This window comes from Erinaceus europaeus, chromosome 2, assembly GCF_950295315.1.
Source record: "Erinaceus europaeus chromosome 2, mEriEur2.1, whole genome shotgun sequence".
NCBI classification, from domain to species: domain Eukaryota; kingdom Metazoa; phylum Chordata; class Mammalia; order Eulipotyphla; family Erinaceidae; genus Erinaceus; species Erinaceus europaeus.
Genome location: NC_080163.1, coordinates 93231775 through 93258324, shown reverse-complemented (window position 1 = coordinate 93258324; position 26550 = coordinate 93231775). Strand labels below are relative to the sequence as shown.

At 37.2% G+C, this 26550-nt stretch overlaps 1 protein-coding gene across 5 annotated transcripts in view; it reads left to right on the top strand.

The window, feature by feature from the left end:
• Window positions 1-26550, top strand: part of SH3RF1 (SH3 domain containing ring finger 1) — a 210958-nt gene that overhangs the window by 126434 nt on the left and 57974 nt on the right. For all 5 annotated transcript variants that reach the window (XM_060184349.1, XM_060184343.1, XM_060184335.1 and 2 more), the window contains exons 3-4: window positions 7832-8107; window positions 9585-9680. In XM_060184349.1, the coding sequence (XP_060040332.1) occupies window positions 7832-8107; window positions 9585-9680 (372 nt within the window). The remainder of the gene's footprint in view (window positions 1-7831; window positions 8108-9584; window positions 9681-26550) is intronic.

Here is a 26550-nt window from a genome sequence, read left to right as displayed (position 1 = left end):
ATACAGCTATAGGTGACATGGTTTATACAATGCATTGGAAGTTATTCTTGCCACATTTTAGGATTAAAAAAAAGTTCGTTTTTTTCCCCCTCATTACCAGCAGGGTTATCACTGGGGCTTGGTGCTGGCACTACGAATCCACCACTCCTATTGGCTATGTTTTCCCTTTTTTATCCTCCATTTTTACTGGATAGGACAGAGAAAAAGTGAGAGAGGAGGGGGAGGTAGAGAAGAAGAGAAAGAAACCTGAAGACCTGTTTCACCACTTGTGAAGCATCCCCGTTGCAGATGAGGAGAGGCAGCTTGAACCTAGATCCTTGCACAGGTCCTTCTGCATAATGTTATCTGCATTTAACCATGTAGGCTACTACCCAGCCACTCGGATGTATTTTTAAAAATTCCCTAAGTATAAGCATTTCTTAAACAAAATGTTTTGGTTCCCTTCTCTCTTATATTAATGTTGACTTTCAGATTAAATTGCCTCCTCAAATTCTCCTGGACTACTGAGAGAGATGGAACTAAGTGAGTGGGCCTTATCCCACACCATCGGATGTATTGATCTGTCTGTATTGTAGTTTGTAGGGAAGAAAAATTAGCAAAAATTTTCATCTTTTTTTTTTGTCTTATTTTGAATAACTCTGGTCTTTGCTTTTCCTCGGGGTATTTGAACATAATCATTTGACCTCCACTAGCATCATATGTCTATACATTTTTTTAAATGAGTCTTTCCTTGAGACTTTTAAAAAAATATTCCCTTTTGTTGTCCTATTTTTTATTGTTGTAGTTATTATTGTTGTTGTTGATGTCGTTGTTGTTGGATAGGACAGAGAGAAATGGAGAGAGGAGGGGAAGACAGGGGGAGCGAAAGATAGACACCTGTAGACCTGCTTCGCCGCTTGTGAAGTAACTCCCCTGCAGTTGAGGAGCTAGGGGCTTGAACCAGGATCCTTATGCTGGTCCGTGCAATTTGTGCCGCATGTGCTTAACCTGCTGCTTCCATGTTTTTTACATTTTGTTAAACATTTGATTAAGCATTTATTCATCAAATGATATAAATTGGTTAAGTACCAGTGGAGAGTAAAATCCAGTGAAATTGACAAGAAAACTGCTGCTTTATCTCCTCTATCTCATCCCTATCTTTTTTTTCTTCTCATACCTTTCCTGTACCATTCAAAGCTGAAAATTCCAACTGACTGATAACTGTTTGACCAAGAGGTAGGTTAGAAACTTCATGAGGTTTAGTGGATCTCCTTAAGGTTAAAACTGAAGAAAATAAACAGGGCAGAAGAGAGGACAATGAATACTAGGAGAGACCCCCCCCCCAGATGTAAATGAAAGCATGTTTTTATCATTTTTGTTTATTCATAACTACCATCCTGAGTGCTTGTGGATTTGATGAAAGTTAATAGTAGTAGAAAATTTTATGTGACAAATTTGGGGTGGGTGGAAAAGATGGGAGCTTAAGTGATCTTCATATAAAAATGCCCCAGGGCAGAACTCTCCACAAATGTTAAAGGAAAGCGTAGAGAGTTGAATTATCCTACAATTATGGAATTCTGGTCCTCTGGTGGTATTGCTTGAGAAAGATAACAAGGAATATTCATCTTGGCTATTTGTTACATTGAAGTTGAAATATTTCAAGTGATTGTCAAATAATATTTGAGTGGTAATCCAACCTAGACATCTTGAGAACAATACTTAACATTTTAACTACTATAGCAACATTTTTATGAAATACTATTATATCCTGATAAAATTTTGCTGTGCAGAGAAATGCCAGCATGCATTTTGTTATACAGAGAACATTCTAAAAAACTCTTTATGTAGTATTTTCTATTGCTATGGCTTTATTTATTTCTTTATTGGGGAATTAATGTTTTACATTCAACAGTAAATACAATAGTTTGTACATACATAACATTTCCCAGTTTTCCATATAACAATACAACCCCCACTAGGTCCTTTGTCATCATTTTTGGACTTGTATTCTCCCCACCCACCCACCTCAGAGTCTTTTACTTTGGTGTAATACGCCAATTCCAGTTCAGATTCTACTTGTGTTTTCTCTTTTGATCTTCCTTTTCAACTTCTGCCTGAGAGTGAGATCATCCCATTTTCATCCTTCTGTTTCTGACTTATTTCACTTAACATGAATTTTTCAAAGGCCATCCAAGATCGGCTGAAAATGGTGAAGTCGCCATTTTTTATAGCTGAGTAGTATTACATTGTGTATATATACCACAAGTTGCTCAGCCACTCATCTGTTGTTGGACACCTGGGTTGCTGCCAGGTTTTGTCTATTACAAATTGTGCTGCTAAGAACATATGTATACATAGATCTTTTTGGATGGGTGTGTTGAGTTCCTTAGGATATATCCCCAGGAGAGGAATTGCAGGATTTCTAGCCTTCTGAGAGTTCTCCAGACTGTTCTCCATAGAGGTTGGACCAATTTACATTCCCACCAGCAGTGCAGGAAACTAGGGCTTTATTTATTTATTTATTTTTAGGCACCTCAATTCTTTCTGGATAATTTTTAGAAGTCATGTTGGAATAATAGGATTTTGTGCCAGTCTAGATATAACTAAATTATTAAATTACACATATTTTATTGCTGTTCCCATGACATCTTCTAGACCATCTTTTTTAGTATGTTGTTGAATCTTTTTTACTTTATGAAGCAGTAAGGAATGAATGAAAGAATTTGAGTTTAAAGAGGTTGCCTTGCATGTGTATATGGGCATTGACATTTAAGAATCCATAAAATAAATTGGCAGTGAATGTTTTATTTACCTGTTAGAATCTCAGCTATATCATCAAGTATCACTTTGCAGGATACACCAAAATATACTGGATGATACTAAAATGGACTGTAAAGTACTGGATCAAAAATATTTGTGTGCAGGTTTCATGAGACTTTTAACTTACTGTCATAAAGTGCCTGAATATGTAATGTCAAAACAAAAAGGATTTGAAAAGTGTAACTGGTACACTGTCATCCTTTTTTGAATAAAATAGTCACAGTTTGTTGAAGTGTAGTTCAGATTAAGGATCATTATAGTACTTCACCTGTCTAAATTACCTAACTTTTTGATACTCACTGGCAGTGTGAATGACAGCTGCAAACCCAAGGTTAGACTGCAGAATCAGTTTCTCTCTGGCTTTCTCTTTTTTTTTTTTTTTTTTAAACTTCCCTTTCATGTGTAGCCAAGTGAAATGTAAGCTCTGCAAATGCTCAGGGGTCTTGGCCTGATGAGAGGGTACAGAAGAAAGGCAGCAGTTTGGAAAGCCTGCGGAAGTCATGAAGGGCAGAGGACCCAGGCATAGACATGATTCTGAGACCTTTTGAAAGAGATGAATAAGAAGGGAGGACCTCTGTGGGTTCTGGACATATTTTACTCTCAAGAGTATCCCTAGACTATCAAACCAATTGTTTTGGCTTTATCTTCAGTTGTTGCAGAAGAAAAATGCATTCTTTTATTATTCTTCCAAGTCGTTTAACCATTTATTGTTAATCATCTGCAGTCTGTGTGGGAATAAGTTTTTTTTTTTTTTTTTTTAACAACACCGAACTTTGCTTGATTTGAAATCAGAGTAGAATTCATTTTATTTAATGTGGGAATGTTTCTTTTGAGAAACTTGACACAAACTGACTTCTTTAGCCTCTTAGGATTTAATTGAAAAAGAACACCATAGAAAAACATAGCCAGATGCACAAATATCTGCTTATGGGTTGGATTGGCATAAGTGTTATGATTCTCTCTGAGGTTATTGATCCCTGAAATCATCTTAGTTGTCAAGATTTAGCCATTCAGTGCTAATTAGTGGGTTTGTAGTTGCAGTCTCAGGGCTGTAACTAGGCTAAGCATAATGTATATCATGATTATCATAAGGGTTTTTTTTCCCTTACCAATTAATGTATTTAAAATGATGATTTTAGAAACACTTCATAAATTTGCTCTGGTGAAAAAGTTAATAAGTCTATTAAGCCACTGGTGTGTAGAAGTGATCTGTGAAGAAATAAATTCTTTCCCTTCTCACAGCAGCTTATCACAAAGGAAACCATACTGTGGTTCTGTGGAATTTTTTAGATCTCATCAAGGAGCAGCTCAGAATGGTTTTTAACAGTGCTAAATCTGTACTTGGGGTGGGGGGAGATGTGCATGCATTTGGCTGGCATGGATATGGACAGAGTGGGCCAAGCAGAGCTAATTGAGGTGGGGAAAAATTGAGAAAATAGGCCATAATGGTGAATAGAGTTATTTGTCACTGAGTTGGTAATACGATTTTCAATTAATTTGTGCAGACTTCCAATGCTGTACATTAGTGCTGTCAAGATGAACTACAGCCACATCTAAAATGCCATCCCCTATTAAACGGTGCATGTCAGTGCATTTGTAATTTCTTCTGTTCAACCAGAAGATGAATGGATTCCACTCAGAAAACAAACATGCTTTCAGAAATGCACATTTTGAAGTTCTGAACACTTCCTAGGAGGAACATTCTTTGCATTGTTATACACTGAATATGTATTAAAAGTGTAATTGCTATGTGAACTCTTCCAAAAGGGAAAGCATCCAACTGTGTAGAGACAAATACATTTTCAGGTGCTGTGTTTCACTGGTGAACAGACTTTTCACACTGGGTGATGACGACGATGATGATAGTCCATGCGTGTAGCACTTATTGCCTGCTGGGTCATCTGTAGTGGTTTATATACATTATTTCACGAAATCTGTACAACCACTCAGATGAAGATATTGAGGCAGAGAGAGGCTAACCTGCCTAGGGTGACAGAGCTGTAAGTTGCTCAACTCTGGGATTCAAATTCAAGCAATCCGGCTCTGGAGTCTGTGTTTCTCTTGGCCTATAGTGTCTGATCAAAGTCCAGTCAGCTGTGATCCAAAAGATGATAGTGCTTGTCAGGTCTCTGTCTCACTCATTAACTTTTGTGTTTATTTACTATTCTTTTAAAAATTTGTCTTCAGAAAGATTGCTAAACTGTTATAACCAGACTTCAAGAAATGCATAGGTCAATAGAGAATTTAGAGAGGATTCTCTGTGAGGGTGGACAAAAAAGAGAATGCTTCTTCTTGCTATCTTGAACATAGAATGCAATATTACCCAGATAATAGGTTTGTGAAGTATCAGAATCCCTAGATCTGGAATATTTAATAGGAGTTGAGCTATTAGAGGCAAGATCTTAAGGCATAGTTCAAAAGTCAGAGGGCAAATGAGGGTGTCAGGATTTTTGCAAAGCTCAGCTGCTGTTTTCCCAGGGTATTAGCTTTAGAGCAGCTCTTTTTAACCAAACATCTCATGGAGCCCTCTGAGGCAAAATGACTGCCAATATCATTTTGAGAGCCAAGAATTGGCTAGCTCTCTTACCCAAAAAGAAAAAAAAAAAAATTAACAATAAAAGTCTGGTTTATGAGTAGGCCAGACTCCAAATCTCTGAATAGGAACCAAACTACTTTTTAAAATTGTATTATGAAGTTCTTTTGCTCTCAACAGTCTGAAACTTTCGTCCCTTTTTGGGAGGCTAAGAAGAATATAATATGAGTAATGTTCCCTAATGCATAAATCTTCACTAGAGATAAGTAAGCTCAATTTTTAAAAAATCAGCAATTGTGATCTCTATTTTGTACATTGCCACCTTCCTGCTTGTCTACTTCTTATTTGTTTGCCACCCTGCTGCCAAACTCATCTGCCTGGAATGGCACAGGGTTCTTCTCATGGCCATCTGCACTTCAGACCTGCAAGTGGCTTATCAGTGATTGAAGGAGATAGCAATTGGATCTCTTCAGTATATATGTAGTAGGAGACTAGCCTCAGCCTTCCATTCCTATACACTATATCCCATAATTTCCCTTCAGAAGAATTGCATTCCTTATAAGGCCCCAGTCCTTCTAAGCAACTCATTTCATGTCTTTGTTGGTACTGTTTCCACTGTCTGGAATGCCTTACTCATTTTTGTCACTCTGTCTTTCACTCCCAGATTGCCTGACTACTCCTATGTATTCTTGAAAATTTGGTTCATGAGTCACTTTCTCCCAGAAGTGATTCACTTTCCCATCAACCAAACCCTAGAGGGCTCTACTTCTTATTTCTCTGTCATATCTCTACTGTGCATTCACTCCACTGTATTTAACTTCTATTATGTTAGCCTTACACGATAACAACTGTGTACTCTTAAAAAAAAAAAAAAGCGGGAGTCAGGCAGCAGCACAGTGGCACAAAGCGCAAGGACTGGTATAAGGATCCCATCCTGGTTCAAGCCCCCCGGCTCCCCACCTGCAGGGGAGTCGCTTCACAAGCAGTGAAGCAGGTCTGCAGGTGTCTAGTCTTTCTCTCCCCCTCTCTGTTTTCCCCTCCTCTCTAGATTTCTCTCTGTCCTATCCAACAATGACATCAATAACAACAACAATAATAACTGCAACAATAAAAAGAGGACAACAAAAGGGAATAAATATTTTTTTTAAGTGTGTGGAGGGGGTGTGGGGGGAGGAAGAGTGTGCATGCAAGAGGGGCACCAGTGCATGACTTTACCATTTTATGTGGTGCTAGAGATCCATCCTGGGACCTCATATATGCAAAGCATCCACCTTTTACTCAGGGCCCATATTATTCTCTAAAGCATCAACACAAACATGCTGTATAAGAAGAACTAAAAGCTCAATAAATATTTTCTGAAAATACTGAAATATAGACATTAGAAGCCAGTAATCTTGTTCAGAGATTTACTCAAAATATCTCTGATTTGCCATTTATCCTTCGAGTCAGTGATAGATAGCACTGTCTCACGTTGGCCAGACATCTTAAAGGGACAAATGAAGCTCAAGAATAAGTGTCTCCGGTAGTATGGCAGAAAGGGCATATTAAATCCCTGTGGTGAATAGATATCCTTAGAGTCATACACATTTTCAAACCTATCATTTTAAAACTTTAGTGTAATGCAGTAACATTTAAAGTCTCACCTATTTCCCTATTATTTTAACAGTACTCTCTCCTCAAGAAAAAGCAAAATTGAAAGATATTGTACAGTCTGCAAAAGACTAATGAAGAAAGTAGTTAATATTTAAAGTTTATTAAATACAATTTGTGTGTGTGTGTGTGTGTGTGTGTGTGTCAGTATTTAATGCATGTAAGTTATGTGATTTATTGACCAAACCTCCTCTCCAGCCTTGGAAATTTTGTTTTTCATATTTTTTTTTTAATTTTACAAGAGGGAATGAAACTCAGTAGCCATATTTCCATGTACTAAAAACACTGAATAAGGCAAAAATCTCCGACTGAATTAAAATTAGGACTAGAAGACAAAACATGGCAAAGGGTGTTTGAATGATTTAGCATTCTTACCTCACTGACACACGTGTGAGTGTGTGTGTGTGTTTGGTGACACATATTTATAGTCTTTTAAAATTTTTTAATATCTATTTATTCCCTTTTGTTGTCCTTGTTGTTTTATTGTTGTACTTATTATTGATGTCATTATTGTTGGATATGTTGTAGGACAGAGAGAAATGGAGAGAGGAGGGGAAGACAGAGAGGGAGAGAGAAAGACAGCCACCTGCAGACCTGCTTCACCACCTGTGAAGCGACTCCCCTGCAGGTAGGGAGCCGTGGGGCTTGAACCGGGATCCTCGAGCTGGTCCTGCACTTTGCACCACCTATGCTTATCCCACTGTGCTACCGCCTGACTCCCCATTTATAGTTTTTTTATGTAAGATTTTCTTTATAACTCCAAGTGTTCATTTGACCTTGACTTAAAACCAGTGATAACATTCAGTTAAATTTTCAGGCATTTTTTTTTTGTACTATTCTTCCTTTCAGGGTATACCTCAGTTACCGTGTGCCAAAGCATTATACAACTATGAAGGAAAAGAGCCTGGAGACCTTAAATTCAGCAAAGGTGACATCATCATTTTGCGGCGACAAGTGGATGAAAATTGGTACCATGGGGAAGTGAATGGAATCCATGGCTTTTTCCCTACCAACTTTGTGCAGATTATCAAACCATTACCTCAGCCCCCACCTCAGTGCAAAGCACTTTATGACTTTGAAGTGAAAGACAAGGAAGCAGACAAAGATTGCCTTCCCTTTGCAAAGGTAAGGTTAGACTGAGATATTCTGCTTTGCCAGCTACTCCTGTGCATGACTTCATGGAAAGTTGGCTTTATGTTCTTCTGCAAAAAAAGAATAGTTTTATGTGACCTACCTCTCCCTACTCCTAAAAATCCCTGAATGTCTCCTTAAAATCATAAAAGAAAAGGGGCCAAGTTGTGGCATGCTTGATTAGGCGCACTTATTACAATGTGCAAGAACCCAGGTTCCAGCCCTCGGTCCCCACCTGCAGGAGGAAAGCTTCATGAGTGGTGAAGCAGTGCTGCAGGTGTCTCTCTGTCTCTCTCCTTCTCTATCTCCTCCTTCGCTCTTGGTTTCTGGCTGTCTCTATGCAATAAATAAATAAAGATAATTTTTAAAAAATTTAAAAACTCACAAAAGAAAACAGTAATTTTGGTTGATGCTAAATGATGTTATCATTTTCATATTTAGAGCTCAAATTTATTTATTTATTTATTTATTTTGCCTCCAGGCTCTGGGGCTTGGTGCCTGCACTATGAATCCTCTGCTCCTGGAGGCCATTTTTCTGATTATTATTATTATTATTATTATTATTATTATTATTGGATAGGACAGGGAGAAATTGAGAGAGGAGGGGAAGATAGGGGAAGAGAAAGACAGATACCTATAGTCCTGCTTCATGCTTATTAAATGAAGGTGGGGATCTGGGGGCTTGAACTGGGATCCTTGTGCGGGTCATTATGCTTCATATTATGTGTGTTTAACCAAATTTAATTCTAAGCTACTTCATAGGATGTGTGTGGCATTTGAGAATTATGAAAACCAGAATTGCTTTCTTATTTTATATGTAAATGTCTTTGCTGGAAAGCACACAATAAAATATCCAACTGAATTAATAATATTTGGAGTTTTAAGCAGGATATTGTACATTTTATAAATATGTACTATATGCTTGTAAGTGTCATTTCAAAGCAGAAAAATGTTTAGGATGCTGGGATCACCACTTTTTGTAGATGGAATCAGTTGTCTGAAAAGACACCAGATTGGTTGGTAGTTAAATTTAATTGAAATAAATCTAGTGAAAACATTGGACCCATTTACTAAAGATAGGCCATACCATTTGTATTCATCTTCTATCAAAACTTAAATCACCTTACTGAAAAGAAAAATTAAGTGATAAGCTTAATGGGGTCATGTAGAATAATGTTTTCTTTTTTTATATAATTTTTATTTATAAAAAGGAAACATTGACAAAAACCACAGGATATGAGGGGTACAACTCTACACAGTTCCCACCACCAGAACTCTGTATCCCATCCCCTCCCTAATAGCTTTCCTATTCTTTATCCCTCTGGGAATGGACCAAGGGTCATTATGGGGTGCAGAAGGTGAAAAGTCTGGCTTCTGTAATTGCTTCCCTGCTGAACATGGGTGTTGACAGGTCAATCCATACTCCCAGCCTCCCTCTCTCTAGAATAATGTTTTCTAAAACATTCTTCAGGATGATGTTCTGACTGTAATCCGAAGAGTGGATGAAAACTGGGCTGAAGGCATGCTGGCAGACAAAATAGGAATATTTCCAATTTCATACGTTGAGGTAAGTTGGTCTGTAGAAACTTTAAGCATGTTTGTATTCCATATGTAAATCTTAATTTACAGAATATTTGAGAAGAGCTCCTGATATGTACATGTGTATATATAGTAAATTGTTATGTTGTAAACCTTAAACTAGCAAAACGTTATATATTGATTATATATTAATCCAACTGAGGCATGGGGGAGGAACAAAAACAAGTCTGCACTTCTTTTTAACCTCATGACACAATGTACCAGGGATACCCCATTCCACATTACTGAATAGAAGAATTCCTTCATCTTGTTCTCCAATTAATAAGGGCCCTGAAACATTTAAAGTTCTCAACTTTGTTCTCCTGCTAAAAGCATTCCTATGTCTTGTTAAATGCTACTGTATGAATCCATATATTTCTATGAATTCGATTCCATTTACCTGTGAGATCAGAAGATTGATAGACTTCCTAAGGAAGGTGGGACATGAATGTATCTGTTTGTTTATGTCTTTCTTTATCTGCTACAGCATCAGAACAAAAATAGTGACCTACATGATAGGCCTCTAATAAACATAAAATACATCATGGAATCTCTTTTCATACCCTCTTAAACCACTTAAATCTGCTGTACTCAGAATCTTATGACTAGCCTGACTCAGTGAAGTCTTTTTAGAACATATGAATAAAGTAATGTAGTTGAATTATCCTAAGGAATGCCATAGATTAGGGAACAAGGGAGTACTCATCTATAAAAGATGTGTCTTGTCTATGTGTAACCTCCCTTGTTGTCCAAGCCCCAATAAACATGGAGCACCAGTGGTGGAATGGTGCTGTGGAGTCTCTCCTCTCTTTTAGTCTTTCAGACTCTCTCCCTCTCCTCTTTGTTTTTTCTTAAAAAGAAAGAAAGGGAGAAAGCAAGAAAGAAAGGAGAGAGAGAGAGAGAGAGAGAGAGAGAGAGAGAGAAAAGAAGGAAGGAAAAGGAAATTAAACTCAGACTATTCAAGTTGTATTGTATACGTGTGAGGTCCTGATTTCATTCCTCTGTGCCACATTAAAAATAATAATAATAAAAATAATGCCAATTAAAAACTAGCAGAGGAGATAGTTCAGCCTGTTAAAGCATAACCAAACTTGCATGTTAGATTCTTAGTCCCTTATTCCATCAAATTGAAGTCATTTTCAAAGAAAGGGACACAGCCTAAATCACCAAAAAGGTTGGTTGAGGACTTAGTAGAAGTGATGTCTTGGTGGATGTCTACATGGTGAATAAGTAAGAGTTAACCAGGATAAAAGGAAAAGGTGCACTTTTATGGCAGGGAGCACACTCATGCAGGTAGACCGGCATGTGCACAAGGAAAAACAAATAGTAGAGGACTCAGGCTGTGTAGGAACTTGAAAGTAATTCTGTTTTTTTTTTTTTTTAAATCAAAACATAAATATTAGGCATAAAAATAAAAAACACCATCACTTATTTTTTCACCTTTTTATCTGAGGAATTTGTTTTGGCACAATTCTAAAAAATGACAATTTGTATCTTTGTATCCAGTATTCTGTTTCCTTCTTAGACGATGAGATTGCCAAAGTTTTCATTAAAAAAAAAAAGTTGGCTACTGTATATCCAAGGGAAAATAATTCAAACCATGCAAAGTTTTGAATTTTATCCCTACTTTTCAGATGTGCCTGTTTACTGAAATGTTTTTTCCTCCTTTGAAAATAAACAGAGGAAAAGAAAATGCCTGTAACTCTCAGGCAATTCTTTCTTGACGTTATATGTTCTAACCCTGAGTCATGGAAAATTACAAACATTTTGAAGTATTTGAGTAGATACTATGAAGAGCATGGATAAGCAGAAGATTAGTAATGGAAGCCTGTCTTTACTTGTTAGGTAGTATCAATATTACATGCCAATACCTGGTTTGTAACGCATGAAAAAGAGGTTGCTGTATTTTTGTTACTGGGCAGGTGTTGAATTGCACAAATAGGCATGAAAGATCCACCTAAGGCAAATCTAGAGTCACTTAGAGTCACTCAGGTCTTTCAGGTTATTTACTCTGACTTAAGTTGGAAAGATAAGCTTCTACCCAAGTGGAAAGTATTTTCTCTGTTATTCCTCTTTCAAATGTGTATCTCCACCCCTCCACCCCCATTTGAACTTAAATATCATCAGTTGAGTTGAGGTAAACAACTCATCTAGTCTAGGAGACAAAATGTTCTTTGATGTCACATGATCAGATTGAAGTTTCTGGTGAAAGCAGGGCCTGTCAGGATTAGTGACACCTGGTTTAACCTTTTTGGTGATAGAGTGGAGGGAGATTTCAATAGCAACCAGCCAATATTCACCTATATAAGATATAAAGGCCTGGGATAACAGCATAATGAAAATGACTTTTATGCCTGAGGTCCTGTGTTCCCAGGTTCAGTGCCCAGCACCACCATAAGCCAGAGCTGAGCAGTCCTCTGGTAAAAACAAAGTACACCAACAATAATAATGATAATGAATATGACTGTTTTGCATGGCAGTCTCAGATGAATTGAAGTATACTAGTCAGAAACAGCCTTTACCTCAGGATCCAGATAGTTTCCAGTATAAAAATATGCTGTTACAATAATTTATTTCTAAATCATTTTTCTTTTTTAATATTTATTTATGTTTATTCCCTTTTATTGCCCATGTTGTTTTATTGTTATAGTTATTATTGTTGTTGTTATTGCTGTCTGTTGTTGGATAGGACAGAGAGAAATGGAGAGAAGAGGGGAAGGCAGAGAGGGAGAGAGAAAGATAGACACCTGCAGACCTGCTTCACTGCTTGTGAAGCGACGCCCCTGCAGGTGGGGACCCCGGGCCTTGAACCGGGATCCTTAAGCCAGTCCTTGTACTTGGTGCCACATGCGCTTAACCCGCTGTGCTACCACCCGACTCCCCATTTTTTCTTATATACATAAAATCTTTTATGTGTTTGGTGGTTTTGCTTTTTTTTTTTTTTTTTTTACATAGTACTGTCAAATGCTGCTACCATGTCCTCTACTGGCCCCTTACTATGAATTTTTGAGAAGATTAAATATTATAGTACAGTTGGCCTTTTTGAATAACATGGATTAATAATGCCATCTTGCTGTCAGGTTGTATATATATATATATGTTTCACATCTAGGGATTCAACTAAGCAGCCAACATTCATGGTTGGGTGAATCCCTGACTGCAAAACTTACAGATAGGGGAAAAAAAAAAAAAAAGCTAGAGTCCAGGCAGTGATGCACCTGGCTAAGCACACACTTAACCATACCCAAAGGAATTGGGTTTAAGTTCCCATAACCCATCTGCAAGAGGGGAAGCGTCACAAGTAGTGAAACAAGTACTGCAAGTGTCTCTGTCTCTCCCCTGTATCTCTCCTCCCCCTCAGTTTCTCTCTGTCATATCAGATATAAAAAGGGGGGGGGTAAGGGAGATGGCCACTAGGAGCTGCAGATTCACTGTACAGGCAGGCACCAAGCTGCAGGGATAACCCTAGAGGCAATTAAAAACAAAAAATCTGTATAGAAGTTGAGTCGGGAGATCAAACTGGTGCTTTTCAAGGGTCAGTTGTATATCTCAGAGATTGTGCTACTTCTGTGTTTCTACTCAGTTGTTACAGTCCTCAAATTAGACTGCTCCCCAGAGTGTACTAGATTATATATAGTGTTATTCAAATAGAAGAATCTCTGTGTCATAAGGAAAATGAATTAAGTTTTGAATTCTGAGTGTTTCTTTTGCTACAGTAGGGCCATCCCTGAAGAAGGGAGGCGTACTCTCTTTACTCCAGTTGATGTTAGTAATGGAAATACATGCCCAAGCACCTACTAGCAGCAGAAACCCAAAACACAATGGCTCTAAGAGTAGGATTGTGCCGTAAACTGAAGGCAGCTGAGAATTAAGAGATAGAGTTGGGTAGCGAACTGACCAAAACACGGAGGTAGTAAAAAATGCTGCTGAAGTCTCTCTCCTCTCTCAACATTCTTTACCTGTGGACTATAAGTCCCAGCTGTGCTAGAAGGTGAGAGAATGGTAATAATAGTGGGGTAGAGGCTTGCAAACAAATGCCCTTTTGTTAAAGTAACAATATTCTTAATGGTTTGAACAATGAATGAAAGTCTCTAGTTGGAGTGAAATGGGGAGAAAGAATAATTATATAAATAAATGACCGTGAATTTTGTCCCCTGTCATCTTTGTTCAAACTTTTTTTTAAATTATTTTATTTTATTTTATTTATTTATTCCCTTTTGTTGCTCTTGTTGTTTTTTATTGTTGTAGTTATTATTGATGTCGTTGTTGTTGGATAGGACAGAGAGAAATGGAGAGAGGAGGGAAAGACAGAGAGGGGGAGAGAAAGACAGACACCTGCAGACCTGCTTCACCTCCTGTGAAGGGACCTGCCTGCAGGTGGGGAGCGCGGGGCTCGAACCGGGATCCTGACGCCGGTCCTTGAGCTTAGCGCCACCTGCACTTAACCCTCTGTGCTACAGCCCGACTCCGTTTGTTCAAACTTTTAAGATTGAGACTCTCTTGCTTTTACATTCACTCTTCTCCTATGGAGATTCTAAAATGAAATCTTCAGTCAAGTCATAGAGGTTGTATGGTCTATTCTATTTAGACAGGATCTTCATAGATTTGAATGAATTGGAGAGTAATGAGGGGGTTAGAGTTTCTTGGGGGATACCCAGGGAATTCTTGAAGACACTGTGCCAGGATATGTATAAAAGGGTATATTTGTCAAGAACTGAATGAAGTTTAAAAAAAAAAAATCAGCAGTCTGCTTCTCTCTTTGTTCAAAAATACCAGTCTTCTACAAAAATGAATGGAGGATTTTAATGACCTCATTAATTCAGAGCTGGACAAGGATAGCATGATTCTTAGCAAACAAAAAGTTTGAATGAAGTAAGTGCTAAATACAGGATTTTGGGATGTTTTTCAAACATTGTGTATTGTGGGCTTACATTTTAATTTAAAACATTTTATTTTGATTGCTAGTCATTCAGACAAAGTATCACATGCCCTGTTTGTTCAGCAACAAAAAAAGATTATTTTATTTATTTATTTTCTTTTACCAGAGCACTGCTCAGCTCTGGGTTATGGTGGTGCGGGGGATTGAACCTGGGACTCTGGAGCCTCAGGCATGAGAGGCTCTTTGCATAACCATTATGCCATCTACCTTTTATTATTGCTAAATAATAAAAAATGTTACTTAGCAACTTGTTCTTCTGCCATAAATAATATAAAAATAAGCTTTCCTTATTTGCAGGTCACATGAAGTAGCTGTAACCTACTAGTTTTACTCTATAGTTACTGATAGAAAGGATACACTTTTCATTTGCATCTTTATTTAGATGTCACATTTTAAAATTTATTTTAATGAGAGAGAGAAATAAAGAAGAAAAAGTACACACACAGAAAGAGAACAGAACACTGCTCAACTATGGCTTATGGCATTATGTTGGATTGAACTTGGGACTTTGGAACCTCAAACATGAAAGTCATTTGCATAAATAAATGAATGAGCAAAGAACTTTTAGAATGAAAGTCTCTAAACAAAAAAGAAGTTTTTATTTATTAGAATTTTTTTTTTCATGTGGCACTGAGGAATGAACTGAGGACCGTATACACTCACTATATTGCTGAGTGACCTCTAGGGTCCAATGTTTTCACTTTTTTTTTTATTACCTAGTAATAAAAGAGAGAAAGCATCATAGCACTGCTTTATTATCCATGAAGCACTCCAGGTGCTATCCACATTGCACAGATATACTGGAGCTTGAACCCAGGACCTTGTGCATGCCAAAGCAAGTGCTCTAATCATGAGCCATCGCAATGAACTGGCTTTTATTTTGTTTCCAACATTTATATTTTCATTTTAGCACTTCACTTCCTAGGCGTATATTTTATCATTGGTATGTCTTTTCCTTACAGCAAGAATTACGTTCTTCCAAGTGAAGGCAAAGATATTTCTCTATGCCTAGTTTCACATTTTCCATAATAAAGTAAGGATACCATACTTTGTAAATTGAATCCTGGCCTCTACAAATTAGTTATCTCTAATGTAGAGAATACTCCTTGATACTTTTTGAGATAGATCTTTACCTGTTTAAAATTATTCCTTTGGCTGACTTTGAACATAGGAAGGGTGGCCCACGGCTTTTATTGTTAAGGTTCCTTGTTGTTTTTGTTTGTTTGTTTTTCAGTTAAAGTGACATTCAATAAAATATGCAGAGATTTATATGGCCAGAAAGTGGAATAAATTCTATCAGCCTTGACGATGGAAAACAATCAGCTGTGCAGGTCTTAGAAGCATAAGAGACCTTCAGGGCAGGAATGCTAACTTTCTCTTCTATGATTAGAGAATTGGGAGATACTGTCTGTTTCGAGGGATTTTATGGAGAAGTTTAGGTACATAGTTTAAGACTGCCAAAATGAGCCTTGAGGAGTTAAAAGTGGGAATGATAACTTTATTTATTCATTTGGCATAAAAACTCTTCTCCAGGGAATAATGAAAAGGGGAATAATTCAAGGACCAAGCATTTGACTGCAGAAGACCAAAATAATAGGCTTTGATTTAATAAAGAGCTAATTGAACAATATAAAAAGATAGTCTATCATTTGTATTTAGAGATGTATTCTTTCACTTTTAATTTGAATAGTGAACAAATTAATTTAAGCATTTTTATACAGGTATGTAGGAAAATTTTTGAAAAGTAAAAAAAATTGCTTTATTCTTTAGCATCCAAAATTTCCCCTCAATTTAGAAATAAATTACATTTGTATATAGAAATTTAGAGGTATTGTTGAGAATCAACAAGGGAGAAGAATTACTTCATTTCTTAGCATCATGCTTTCAGTTTTAATTCTGATTTACCATCTACTTTTGTGTCACTTAAAAAATTTTTAACACTGGGCTCTGACCAGTGGTTTTCATATTTTCTGTATGTGATCAGCTTGGCAAAAGTAATTGTTATTTTTTTGTTCACAACAGTGATAGAAGGGAAAATGAGCACTGATTTCTGAATTCTAAGAGCGTATACAAATCTCCCTGAGCTCCACAAGCTTTGCTTAGTTAACGTTTGCTTTTAGTCAAAGGGCACCTGGACTAGACCAAATCTGAATAGGACTTCTATAAAGTAGATAGGGAAGTTTATTATTTAAGGAAGTTAATGCTTCATCTGCTATGCAGCATCCGTTATACACTTTATCATTTAATAGTTTTGCTTTCCATCAGGAAAACATTTAGTAAGCTGAGGTCGTAGTGATTGGTTAATTTTATTGAGTTCTCACTATATGAATGGACAGTTTCTTGTACTTTTATACAACATTTAAAAGTAGGTTTTATATAAAATCTTAGTCAAAGGCTGATGTTAATAACCAAATGGTATCTAATGTTTACAGTGATTCCTATGCAGTCCTTAAATTCTTTAGCTTAGCCATATGCCTACACAAGCCCCAGGTCCTTGCTAAGTCAACCTACTGGTCATTCCCGTCAAACATACCTTTAGATTGTCTTCTTTACAGTTCATTTAGGATCTATTTGTAGAAAGTGCACCTTGTGTTCAAGGCTAAAATGAATTTTCTCTTGAAGTATTTCTTCCCTAGTTCCCTATGCAGAAATAAAACAATTCTCTTGCACTAAGCTTCTATAGTCCTCAGTTTGTACCATTCACATAAACTTGGCACTTGCAAAGAACATAGTTGGTATGTGGATGATTTAATGATTATCTTTGTTTCTTGAGAGCCCCCTCTTATAAAAGGGATGCTTTTAATGATTTTACTATTATATTATAATTACATTCCAGAAAAGTTGGAAAGAAAACAACCCTGGGGGTTGGGTGGTAGCACAGTGGGTTAAGCGCATGTGGCGCAAAGCACAAGGACCAGCATAAGGATCCTGATTGGAGCCCCTGGCTCCCCACCTGCAGGGGAGTCGCTTCACAAGCAGTGAAGCAGGTCTGCAGGTGTCTCTCTTTCTCGCCCCCTCTCTGTCTTCCCCTCCTCTCTCTATTTCTCTCTGTCCTATCCAACAATGAATGACATCAGCAACAACAGTAATGACCACAACAAGGCTACAGTAACAAAAGGGGGGGGGAATGGCCTCCAGGAGCAGTGGATTCATGGTGCAGGCACTGAGCCCCAGCAATAACCCTGGATGCAAAAAAAGAAAGAAACAAAGAGAAAAAGAGAGAAAGAAAGAAAGCAACCCTTAGTCCCATCATATATAATTTTGGTAAATATCCTTCCATTCTTTCTCCTTCTGCTTTAATGATACTATACACATGATTTTGCTTTACTGTACATTATTATAGTACTGCTAACTATCAGCTTTTATGACTATATAATGAACAGTCTAGTAGCTAAACCATAATTTACTTTATTATTTTTCCCTCATCTTTTAAACAAGGTATATTGTGTAGGGACACACAGTAATTGAGAAGTGAATCATGGCCTATCCCAGAGTCCATTGGAATTCTCACAGACCATGTAAGATCATAGTACTCTAAATGTTGACACAGAATCACTGTTATTATCAAGCTTTGCCTAGGAAATGTACAGAACATTGTGATTTTCATCAGGAATGATGACAACTTTTCAAGTTTTAGCACTTTCAAGGTTAACTTTTAGAAATGATTCACTACTCAACAATTTCATATTCAAGATATTTGAGGTTGCTTTTTTAAGACAAATGTCACATATTAAGTAAGACTGGGATGCTATCTTAGTTTTGAAGCACAGGACTTGAATGCCTGAGGTGTCAAAGGCCCCAAGTTCCATTTTTGGCACTACTATATGACAGCTGAGTAGAATTCGCTCTCTCATTAAAAATTAATATTTTAAGGGGGGGTTGGTGGTAGTGCTCATGAAACTTCCTCCCTGCAAGTGGGGCTATCATGAGTGTGATAAAGCAACACTGTCTTTTTTTTTTCATTTTTTAAATTTTTTCTTTATTGGGGGGATTGATGGTTTATAGTCAGTAGTAAAATACAGTAGCTTGTACATGTGTAACACATCTCAGTTTTCCACATAACAGTTCAGCCCCCCTGTAGGTCTTCCTCTGCCATCATGTTCCAGGACCTGAATCCTCCCCTCCAACTTTAGGGGAACTATGGTGGATTGCAGTGGGGAGAGTAAAGATTCAGAACTCTGGTGGTGGGAATGGTGTGGATTCAAACCCCTGTCGACATGTAATTCTTTAATTGAAAAAATATATATATAAGCAACACTGTCTTTAATAGGAGAGTTTAGAGAATATATACCACAGCTTTCTAAGCCGCTTATCTATCTTTGGATTCTAGAGAAGGAAGAAAGGGACAAGATGAAGAGGTTTGGGCAGCTTGATGTGTGATAGGGGCGGGGGACCTAGGTTCAAGGAATGAGTGTCTTTCAGATACGTAGACATATGTTTGGGGAGTAAGGGGTTGTACCCGTATATCAAAAACTATTGTAAACCATTAACCCTGTCTCCATAAAGCTTATATTTAAAAGAGAGAGGGAGAGAGACAGAGACACAGAGAGAGAGAGGGAGAGAGAGAGAGAGAGTTTAGTGATAGTAAATCTATTAGGCTACATACACAGAGAGAGCAGTTTTTTCTGTGTTTGCTTAGAAAAACAGTGATCTTCTACAGAATGCAAAGTCATTATGGTTAGTATTTTCAGTAATCTTTCTGTACCAGATTTCTTCTTGGTGACCTCTTCCTCCCCCAATAAATACAACACAGACACACTTACGTGGACGTTTAAGTTCCAGGGTCAGGGGGAAAATTCTTTCACTGGTTGTTTATTAGTTGGTTACACATCACTGTGGAATTTCTGTCAGTGTTGTTTTATATTGGTAATTTTTTTACTTAGAATTTAATGACAATTCCATATTTTTGGTCTCCTGAGATACAGGTATATTTATTCTTTAGTTTCCCTACATTTAGTTATGAGGTTCTTGGAAATAAAATGTGACATAGGAATATCTCCTTTGGGTGTATAAGATATTTTTTCTTTGTAAGATATATTTTTATTTATGGTGTGTTTAAGTATCAAAATAGAAGCATACAAACCCAGTATATTGTCAGATCCAATAAGCATATTAATCACATGTCCCCTCGGCCCCATAATTAAACTGTGGATCCGTTGCTTCAGAGCCATGGGTATTACTACCTCTTTAGCTTAACTTTTAGGCTAGAACTTTCCTCTCTCACTAACTTGTTGTATAGTCTTTGTTCACCATCTTGCTTTCATCCTGGGGGATAAAGTGTTTCTTCTTTTGCATTTACTATCTCTTCTTCTTTAATCTTTCATCACCATGAACTTAGTCACATCACTTAGATTTTTTATGTTTTACATTTCACTTACTCACTTTACCCTGACTTGCCCCTCCCCCACCCCGCACCCCCCGTAAGGAAATGGTTGGCTTTTGGCTTTTTGCTTTCCTGGAAACAATATTCCTTGCCTGGATTCTCCTCAAATTATGACTGTTTCTTTCCTTGCCAAATTTCTTACAGGAATCACTCATACTCACTATTGCTGCTTCCTTACTACCTATAGTTATTGAAATTGGTGTCACTCATCTCTGAAATCCCCCTGTCAGTTACCTTCCTTAACTTGCTTTAGCCTTCCAGTGGTATCTACCACTGTTTCTTTGAAGTTTTTCCTCTGGTGAAATTAACCATCACCAATACCATTCTCAATCTCACTGAGATAGTCCCTTTCTCATTCTCAGGGCATTGTTCCATGGAGGGTCTGGGAACCTTTGAGAGATGTTTTTGTAGTCTGAAATTGTGGGTGCCACTGGTTCCTTCTCCTACTCCTTTCACCATCTCTACTTTTCCCTCTCTAATTTATAGACCACCAGCCAGTATGAACACACATAACTTTTTTTATTATGCTTGGCTCACATATTTGATTTTGTTTTAATTAGTTAAAACAGGAAAATCTAGAGATTTTTATATAGAAATAAATTCTGGCTTTCCTAAAAATAATTAGTAGATACCAGCAAAATTTATACCACAGTGCTCACAACTTCTTTGGTCTCTGCCTAGTCATCTTCATTCATTGACCTTACCTGCCCAAGCCTTGCGCGCGCGCGTACACACACACACACACACACACACACACACACACACACGTACTTCCTCCCTTTCATATTAGAAATCCACTGTATTTCCTAGATAGTCTGTCTTATAATAGTCACCTAGAAAAACCTTTGTATGAATAAAAATTTCTATTAGTTTTGATTCTGGTTGCTATACACTATACCAGACACAGAAGTCTCTGCCTCTGAGTATTGTGAATATTATTAATTTTTCTTTTTTGGTTTTGAATTGAGAAAGGTATGTGATTTTGTATGGTCATAAAGCTTTAGAGATTGTTAAGTCCAACTTCATGGTGCAAGGTGGTGGTGCACCTAGAAGAGTACACACGTGTGAGGACCCAGGTTCAAGCCCCCAGACTCCACCTTCACAGTGTAGGGGGAGCTTCATGACTAATGGAGTTATAGTGTAGGCACCGATCTTACCACTATTTTGTTGGCAGAATAAAATTTTAAAGCTGGGCTTCATGTTACATATGAGAAATAGGAAAAACAAAATTAAGTGACTTGCCCAAGACAATGTAGCAAGTTAAGGGTTGACTACTAGGACCACTCTGTGATTCACAAGAATAACTTTCTAGGTTAGGAAACACTTGAACCTGTAAACATTTCTACCTTCTCTGTGCTAAGCGGGTATCACTTTCCTATATTATACAGCGTAGGAAAAAAGATGTGATATATCTTTGGTCCTCCTAAATTACTCAGCCATTGAGGACAGGTATGTGACTCTAATCTTGATCTTTTAATTTCAAGTTCAGAGCTTTTTTCTATAAGTTTTTTTTCTGATGATCTTTAATTCTGCTGCTTAAGCTAGAATTCTTTAATGTGGGAAAACTCCCTCTCTTTGTCCCTTACATTAAAAAAAAAAAAAATCAGAAACCTTAAAAGGAACATTTGAGTTTATTTTTTTTAACTGTTGGGGGTCAGTGACGTGAAGATAATTAAAATATTCAAGGAACTATAACTGATCTTTCACCTTCCTACCCCAGTCCAGTGGGGTAGGCAGACAATTTAAAATTTTTATTTCTCCATGGCAGGATGTTTTAAGGCTTGTATTACAAGCCTGTGTTCCTCAATGTCATACTGTGCAAAGGAGTATCTCTTGTAGTCCTTAGCAGTGCAGGACTTCAGAAATGTGATCTGTGGGAGATCAAGGGCATAATTTCAGTTATCCTTTCTCTGTTCCGTAGAGTTGTGTAGTTAATGAGCATCAGGAGATAACCACCTTAGATACAGCTCTTTTCCCCTCCTGCTCTGGTTAAGAGCCAAGCAAATTGCCCTTAAAATGTGGCTTATCCAAGCACATATATATGTAGGTACTGCACACTGAGTTGAAAGACTTGGTGTGAGAGAGAGAATATAGCTATCGCAGTAGTTATTTATATTGATTGCATGTTAAAGTGACAGTCTCTTAGATTGCATTGGGCTAAAGCAAATTAAAATTAATCTTACCAGTTTATTTTTGTCTTTTTAAATGCAGAATATAAAATTTTAATTACACATGTGACTCATGCTGTATATTAATTAGACAGTGCTGGTCTAGAGACAGTCCTTCCTTCCCTTGATAGTTTTGAGAGACTAATATTTTTATTCATTCAACAAATATTTACAGAGTCTTAAATGGAGTGACTCCCTAAGGGAAACTTTAAGATCAATTTAAATAGAAACCTGACTGATCCCTTAGGTTTCTCTAATGATTTCTGTTCTTTAGAAGAGCTTATATTTAAAGTGAAGATAGTCTGCTTTGATGTTTGGTGCATCCAAATCAGAAAACTTGTTCCATAAATTGCTGGGCAAAATAGAAGACTGATGGAACTACAAATTCCATATTGCCATTATGTAAAAGATATGTTGCAGAGGACTATAATATAATGGCAGATGTTTTCATTTTTGCTAAGAGATAGTAAATGGCATGGAATTTCCATCCCATATCCTTTATTTCCTGGCTTATTAAAAGTGTCTGATTCTCTAGAGAAGGAATATTGGACCTAGCAGTACATCAGGCTGTCAAAATACTTCATTTAAAACATGACTTTATGAAGGTGGCATTTCACACCAGTGAAGATAAGATAGACTGTCAGTTAAATGGTGAAGACACAGCTCATTGAGACTTTGGAGAAAAATAAGCTTTCCCTGAGCTTGTTTCTTCATATAAAACCAAATGTTCACTGATGTAAAGAGGAAGAAAGGAAAGAAGCATGAAATTACTGGGGAAAAGGTTGGCAAAATAGTTTAATTGGAGAGATATTTTGCCATGTTCTTGGCCCAAGTTCGAGTCCAGCTCCTATCATCTAGAAGGAAGCTTTGTTACTGTGATGTCCTTCTCTCTTTCTCTGTGTCTATCTGAAAAAAATCAGCCTGGAGCAACAAGACCCCAGTGATGAACTCTTCTTCCTCCACCCCAAAATTACAAGAAAATTATTTTCCTGCCTAGATACCTATAGAGTAAGATTTTGTGAAAAGATTATTCATTGAGAGAGGAAGAGAGAGTGAAAGAGATCAGAACACTGCTCAGCTCTGTTTTATGGTGGTACAAGAGTTTAAACACGGTTGAGCTTCAGGCCTAAAAGACTGATATAGTACTATTGTACTAGCTCTCCAGGCTTTTTATTATTATTATATATGTTCTTATTTTATTTACTACATATGAGAGAGAATGTCATGTGAGACAGGCAGAAAGAGAACAGTCAGTGCACTATTCTAGTACATGTGGCACTGGAGATTGAACCAAGGGTCTTAGACTTGCAAGTCCGATGGTCTACCAGTTGAGCTATTCCCCCCAGCTACCTAAGAATTTTTCTTATTCTGTCTCTCTCTCTCTCTTTCTTTCTCCCTCCCTCCCTCTTTGAACCTGTAAGATTCCACAACTTTCAGCTGACATTCCCCCCTTTCAGTCACAGACAGAAACAGAGAACAGAGAGAGAGAGAGAGAAGAGAGATACCAGAGCACAGCTGCACAAGAGCTCCTTGTGGTGCTAGGGACTTAAGCCCTGGTCTTTGCTCATGATTAAAGAACATGCTTTACCAGGTGAACTATCTCTTGACTTCCTAAGGAAAGTTTTTAATTATGACGTTAAATTGAGATTCCTCCCCCCCCTTCTCTCTACTTACTTGATGGGATGGGGGAAATAGAGAGGGAGAGAGAAACAGAGACACCTACAGATCTATTTCACTACTCATTAACTTCCCCTCTGCAGGTGGGGAATAGAGGCTTGAACCCAGGTCTTTGTACATGGTAATGTGTGCACTCAACCCAGTGAGCTACCACTCAGCCTCCTAATTTGAAATTCAATAGAAAACGAAAGTTTGCATGTAGCAAACATATTAAGTTGAAAGAAAACTAATATTCCTAACTAGATAAATATATATCTATATGAACATATATACATGTCATGGCATTTGCATGTAGCAAACATATTAATTTGAAAGAAAACTATAATATTCCTACCTAGATAAATGTATATGAACATATATACATGTTATGGTAAAGAATGATTTATATAGTACATAAATAGATTTATATAGTACATAAATAGCACTTCCAGGGGACCGGGCAGTAGCGCAGCAGGTTAAGCGCATATGGCACAAAGCACAAGGACCAGTATAAGGATCCCAGTTTGAGCCCCCAGCTCCCCATCTGCAGGGGGGTTGCCTCACAGGCTGGGAAGCAGGTCTGCAGATGTTTTTCTCTTCCCTTCGTCGGTCTTCCCTTCCTCTCTCGATTTCTCTCAGTCCTATCCAACAACAATGATGAACAACAAGGGCAACAAAGGGGGGGGGGAGCACTTCCAAAATCTTTAAGAACAAAACCAACAGCCCAGCAGGAAAATGGATAATGAGTGGAAATAAGTCCTAGAGAAAAAGAAATTGAGATACCAAATTTTGATAACTACAAATTAAAATGATATAATATTGTCTCTAACATTTCCAACTACTAATGATTTTTTAAATGATTGATGACACCAAATACTGTTAACAATAAAGGGAAACAGAGAGTCTTAAGTACGCTTGGAATACTCTTCCAAATACTGTTGGAATTATACTTTTAATGTACACAATTTGATACATCAAATGTATTTGAGTTTTAAAAAAATACACTATTGGCTTCTGTGCATAGCCAAGGCTCTAGCCCTACAGATACTACATGGGAATGCCACAGCATTAGGGGAAGCTTCAGTGATAATTGTGTCTCTCCCTCTCTGTGTCTGTATCTGAAAAAGTAACACAGAATGGAATGGTGAAACCACACTTTTGTGAGACCTTGGAGACACACACACACCATAAAATTGGGGGGGACACAGTATTTTTATTTTATTATTATTATTTAGAATTTATGTATTTATTCATGAGAAAGATAGGAGGAGAGAAAGAACCAGACATCGCTCTGGTACATGTGCTGCCGGGGATCGAACTCAAGACCTCATTGGTTGAGAAGCCAATGCTTTATCCACTGCACCACCTCCTGGACCACAGTAGTTTTACTCTTTATAAGTAAAATATCCTCTATATTACTTTTTAAAAAATACACTATTGGAAATAAGGAAAATTGCCACCTTGGAACACTATTTGGCAATATCCTTCTCAAAAGTTTTCAGTTAACAGTGTGATCTAACAGTTTCACTTTTAGGAGTTTACACTTTAGATATGTTTGCACAAACACACTAAGGTACAGTAAGTGATGACATCATTATACTCTGGAATACTATGTTATCAGCCTGCATCTACTGTTAGGGAGAGATGCCATGAAGTATTGTTGCAGGTAGGACTATATAGTTCATTCACCCTTAGACAGAGTAGGTTTGAACTGTCTGACCTTCAAATACATGGATTTTTGGAGGGAGAGAGGGCATCCTTGACACCTGCTTTGTTCAGGAATCAATTCTAGTATGCATAGTTTAGTTACACTTTTGTTAAAAGTAGGTGTAAAGTTTAAAGTAATTATGTTGAAAATAAGTTCTAAATTGTTAACATAGATATGTCTGGGAATTGGTTGATGGGAGATATTGGGTAACTATCGGAACCTTTCACTTTTCCTATATTCTGTATTGTCCCCTTTAAAAAATAATGAACATACATGACTTAATAATTCCATTTTTAAAGTCTTCATTTGCCTTTTATCAAAATATCATTGTGTTTAAGGATAGTCAAGTTGGTTCTAAATTAAAATAGGTTCTTCTCAGACCTACTATATATATATTCTCTAGTACTCAAAAGTAGAGAAATATTCATTTATTGTTTTGATTTTTTTAATAGACGAGTGTGTCCTTATACATTAACATCTGTGTATACTAGAGTACACAGTATGTTCACTGCCAAAAGCACTTTAGTATCTCTTAACATACCTTATCATTGCTGCTATTATTTTGTCAGTATTTAATTTTTTAATGTTTATTAATGCCTCTGATACTTCTCAAAGACTAATTCTAAAATTTAGAGTTTTCCAAAAAGAGGTGTTAGATTTTTTTTTTTTGAGATGTTAGATTTTTTAAGATTTATTTAGAGAGAAAGAGAAAAAGAGAAAGAGAGAACCCAAAGCACTACTTTTGTACATAGTGATGCTGAGGATTGAACCAAGAGCCTTAGGCATACAAGTCCTGTGCTGTCCCAGCTGAGCTATTTCTTTGACTGGGATATTAGAATTTTAAGATCACAATTCCCATTAGCCTCTGCTTTTAACTGTAGTGCGCTGAATTTTACCTCATATCTACCTTAGGTCTTAACAAATATTCCTCACCAATGCTTGGAAGATTTTTAAGGATACAAATTTATTTTGCAGGTGATGAGTGACTCCTAATCTTAAAGGTTA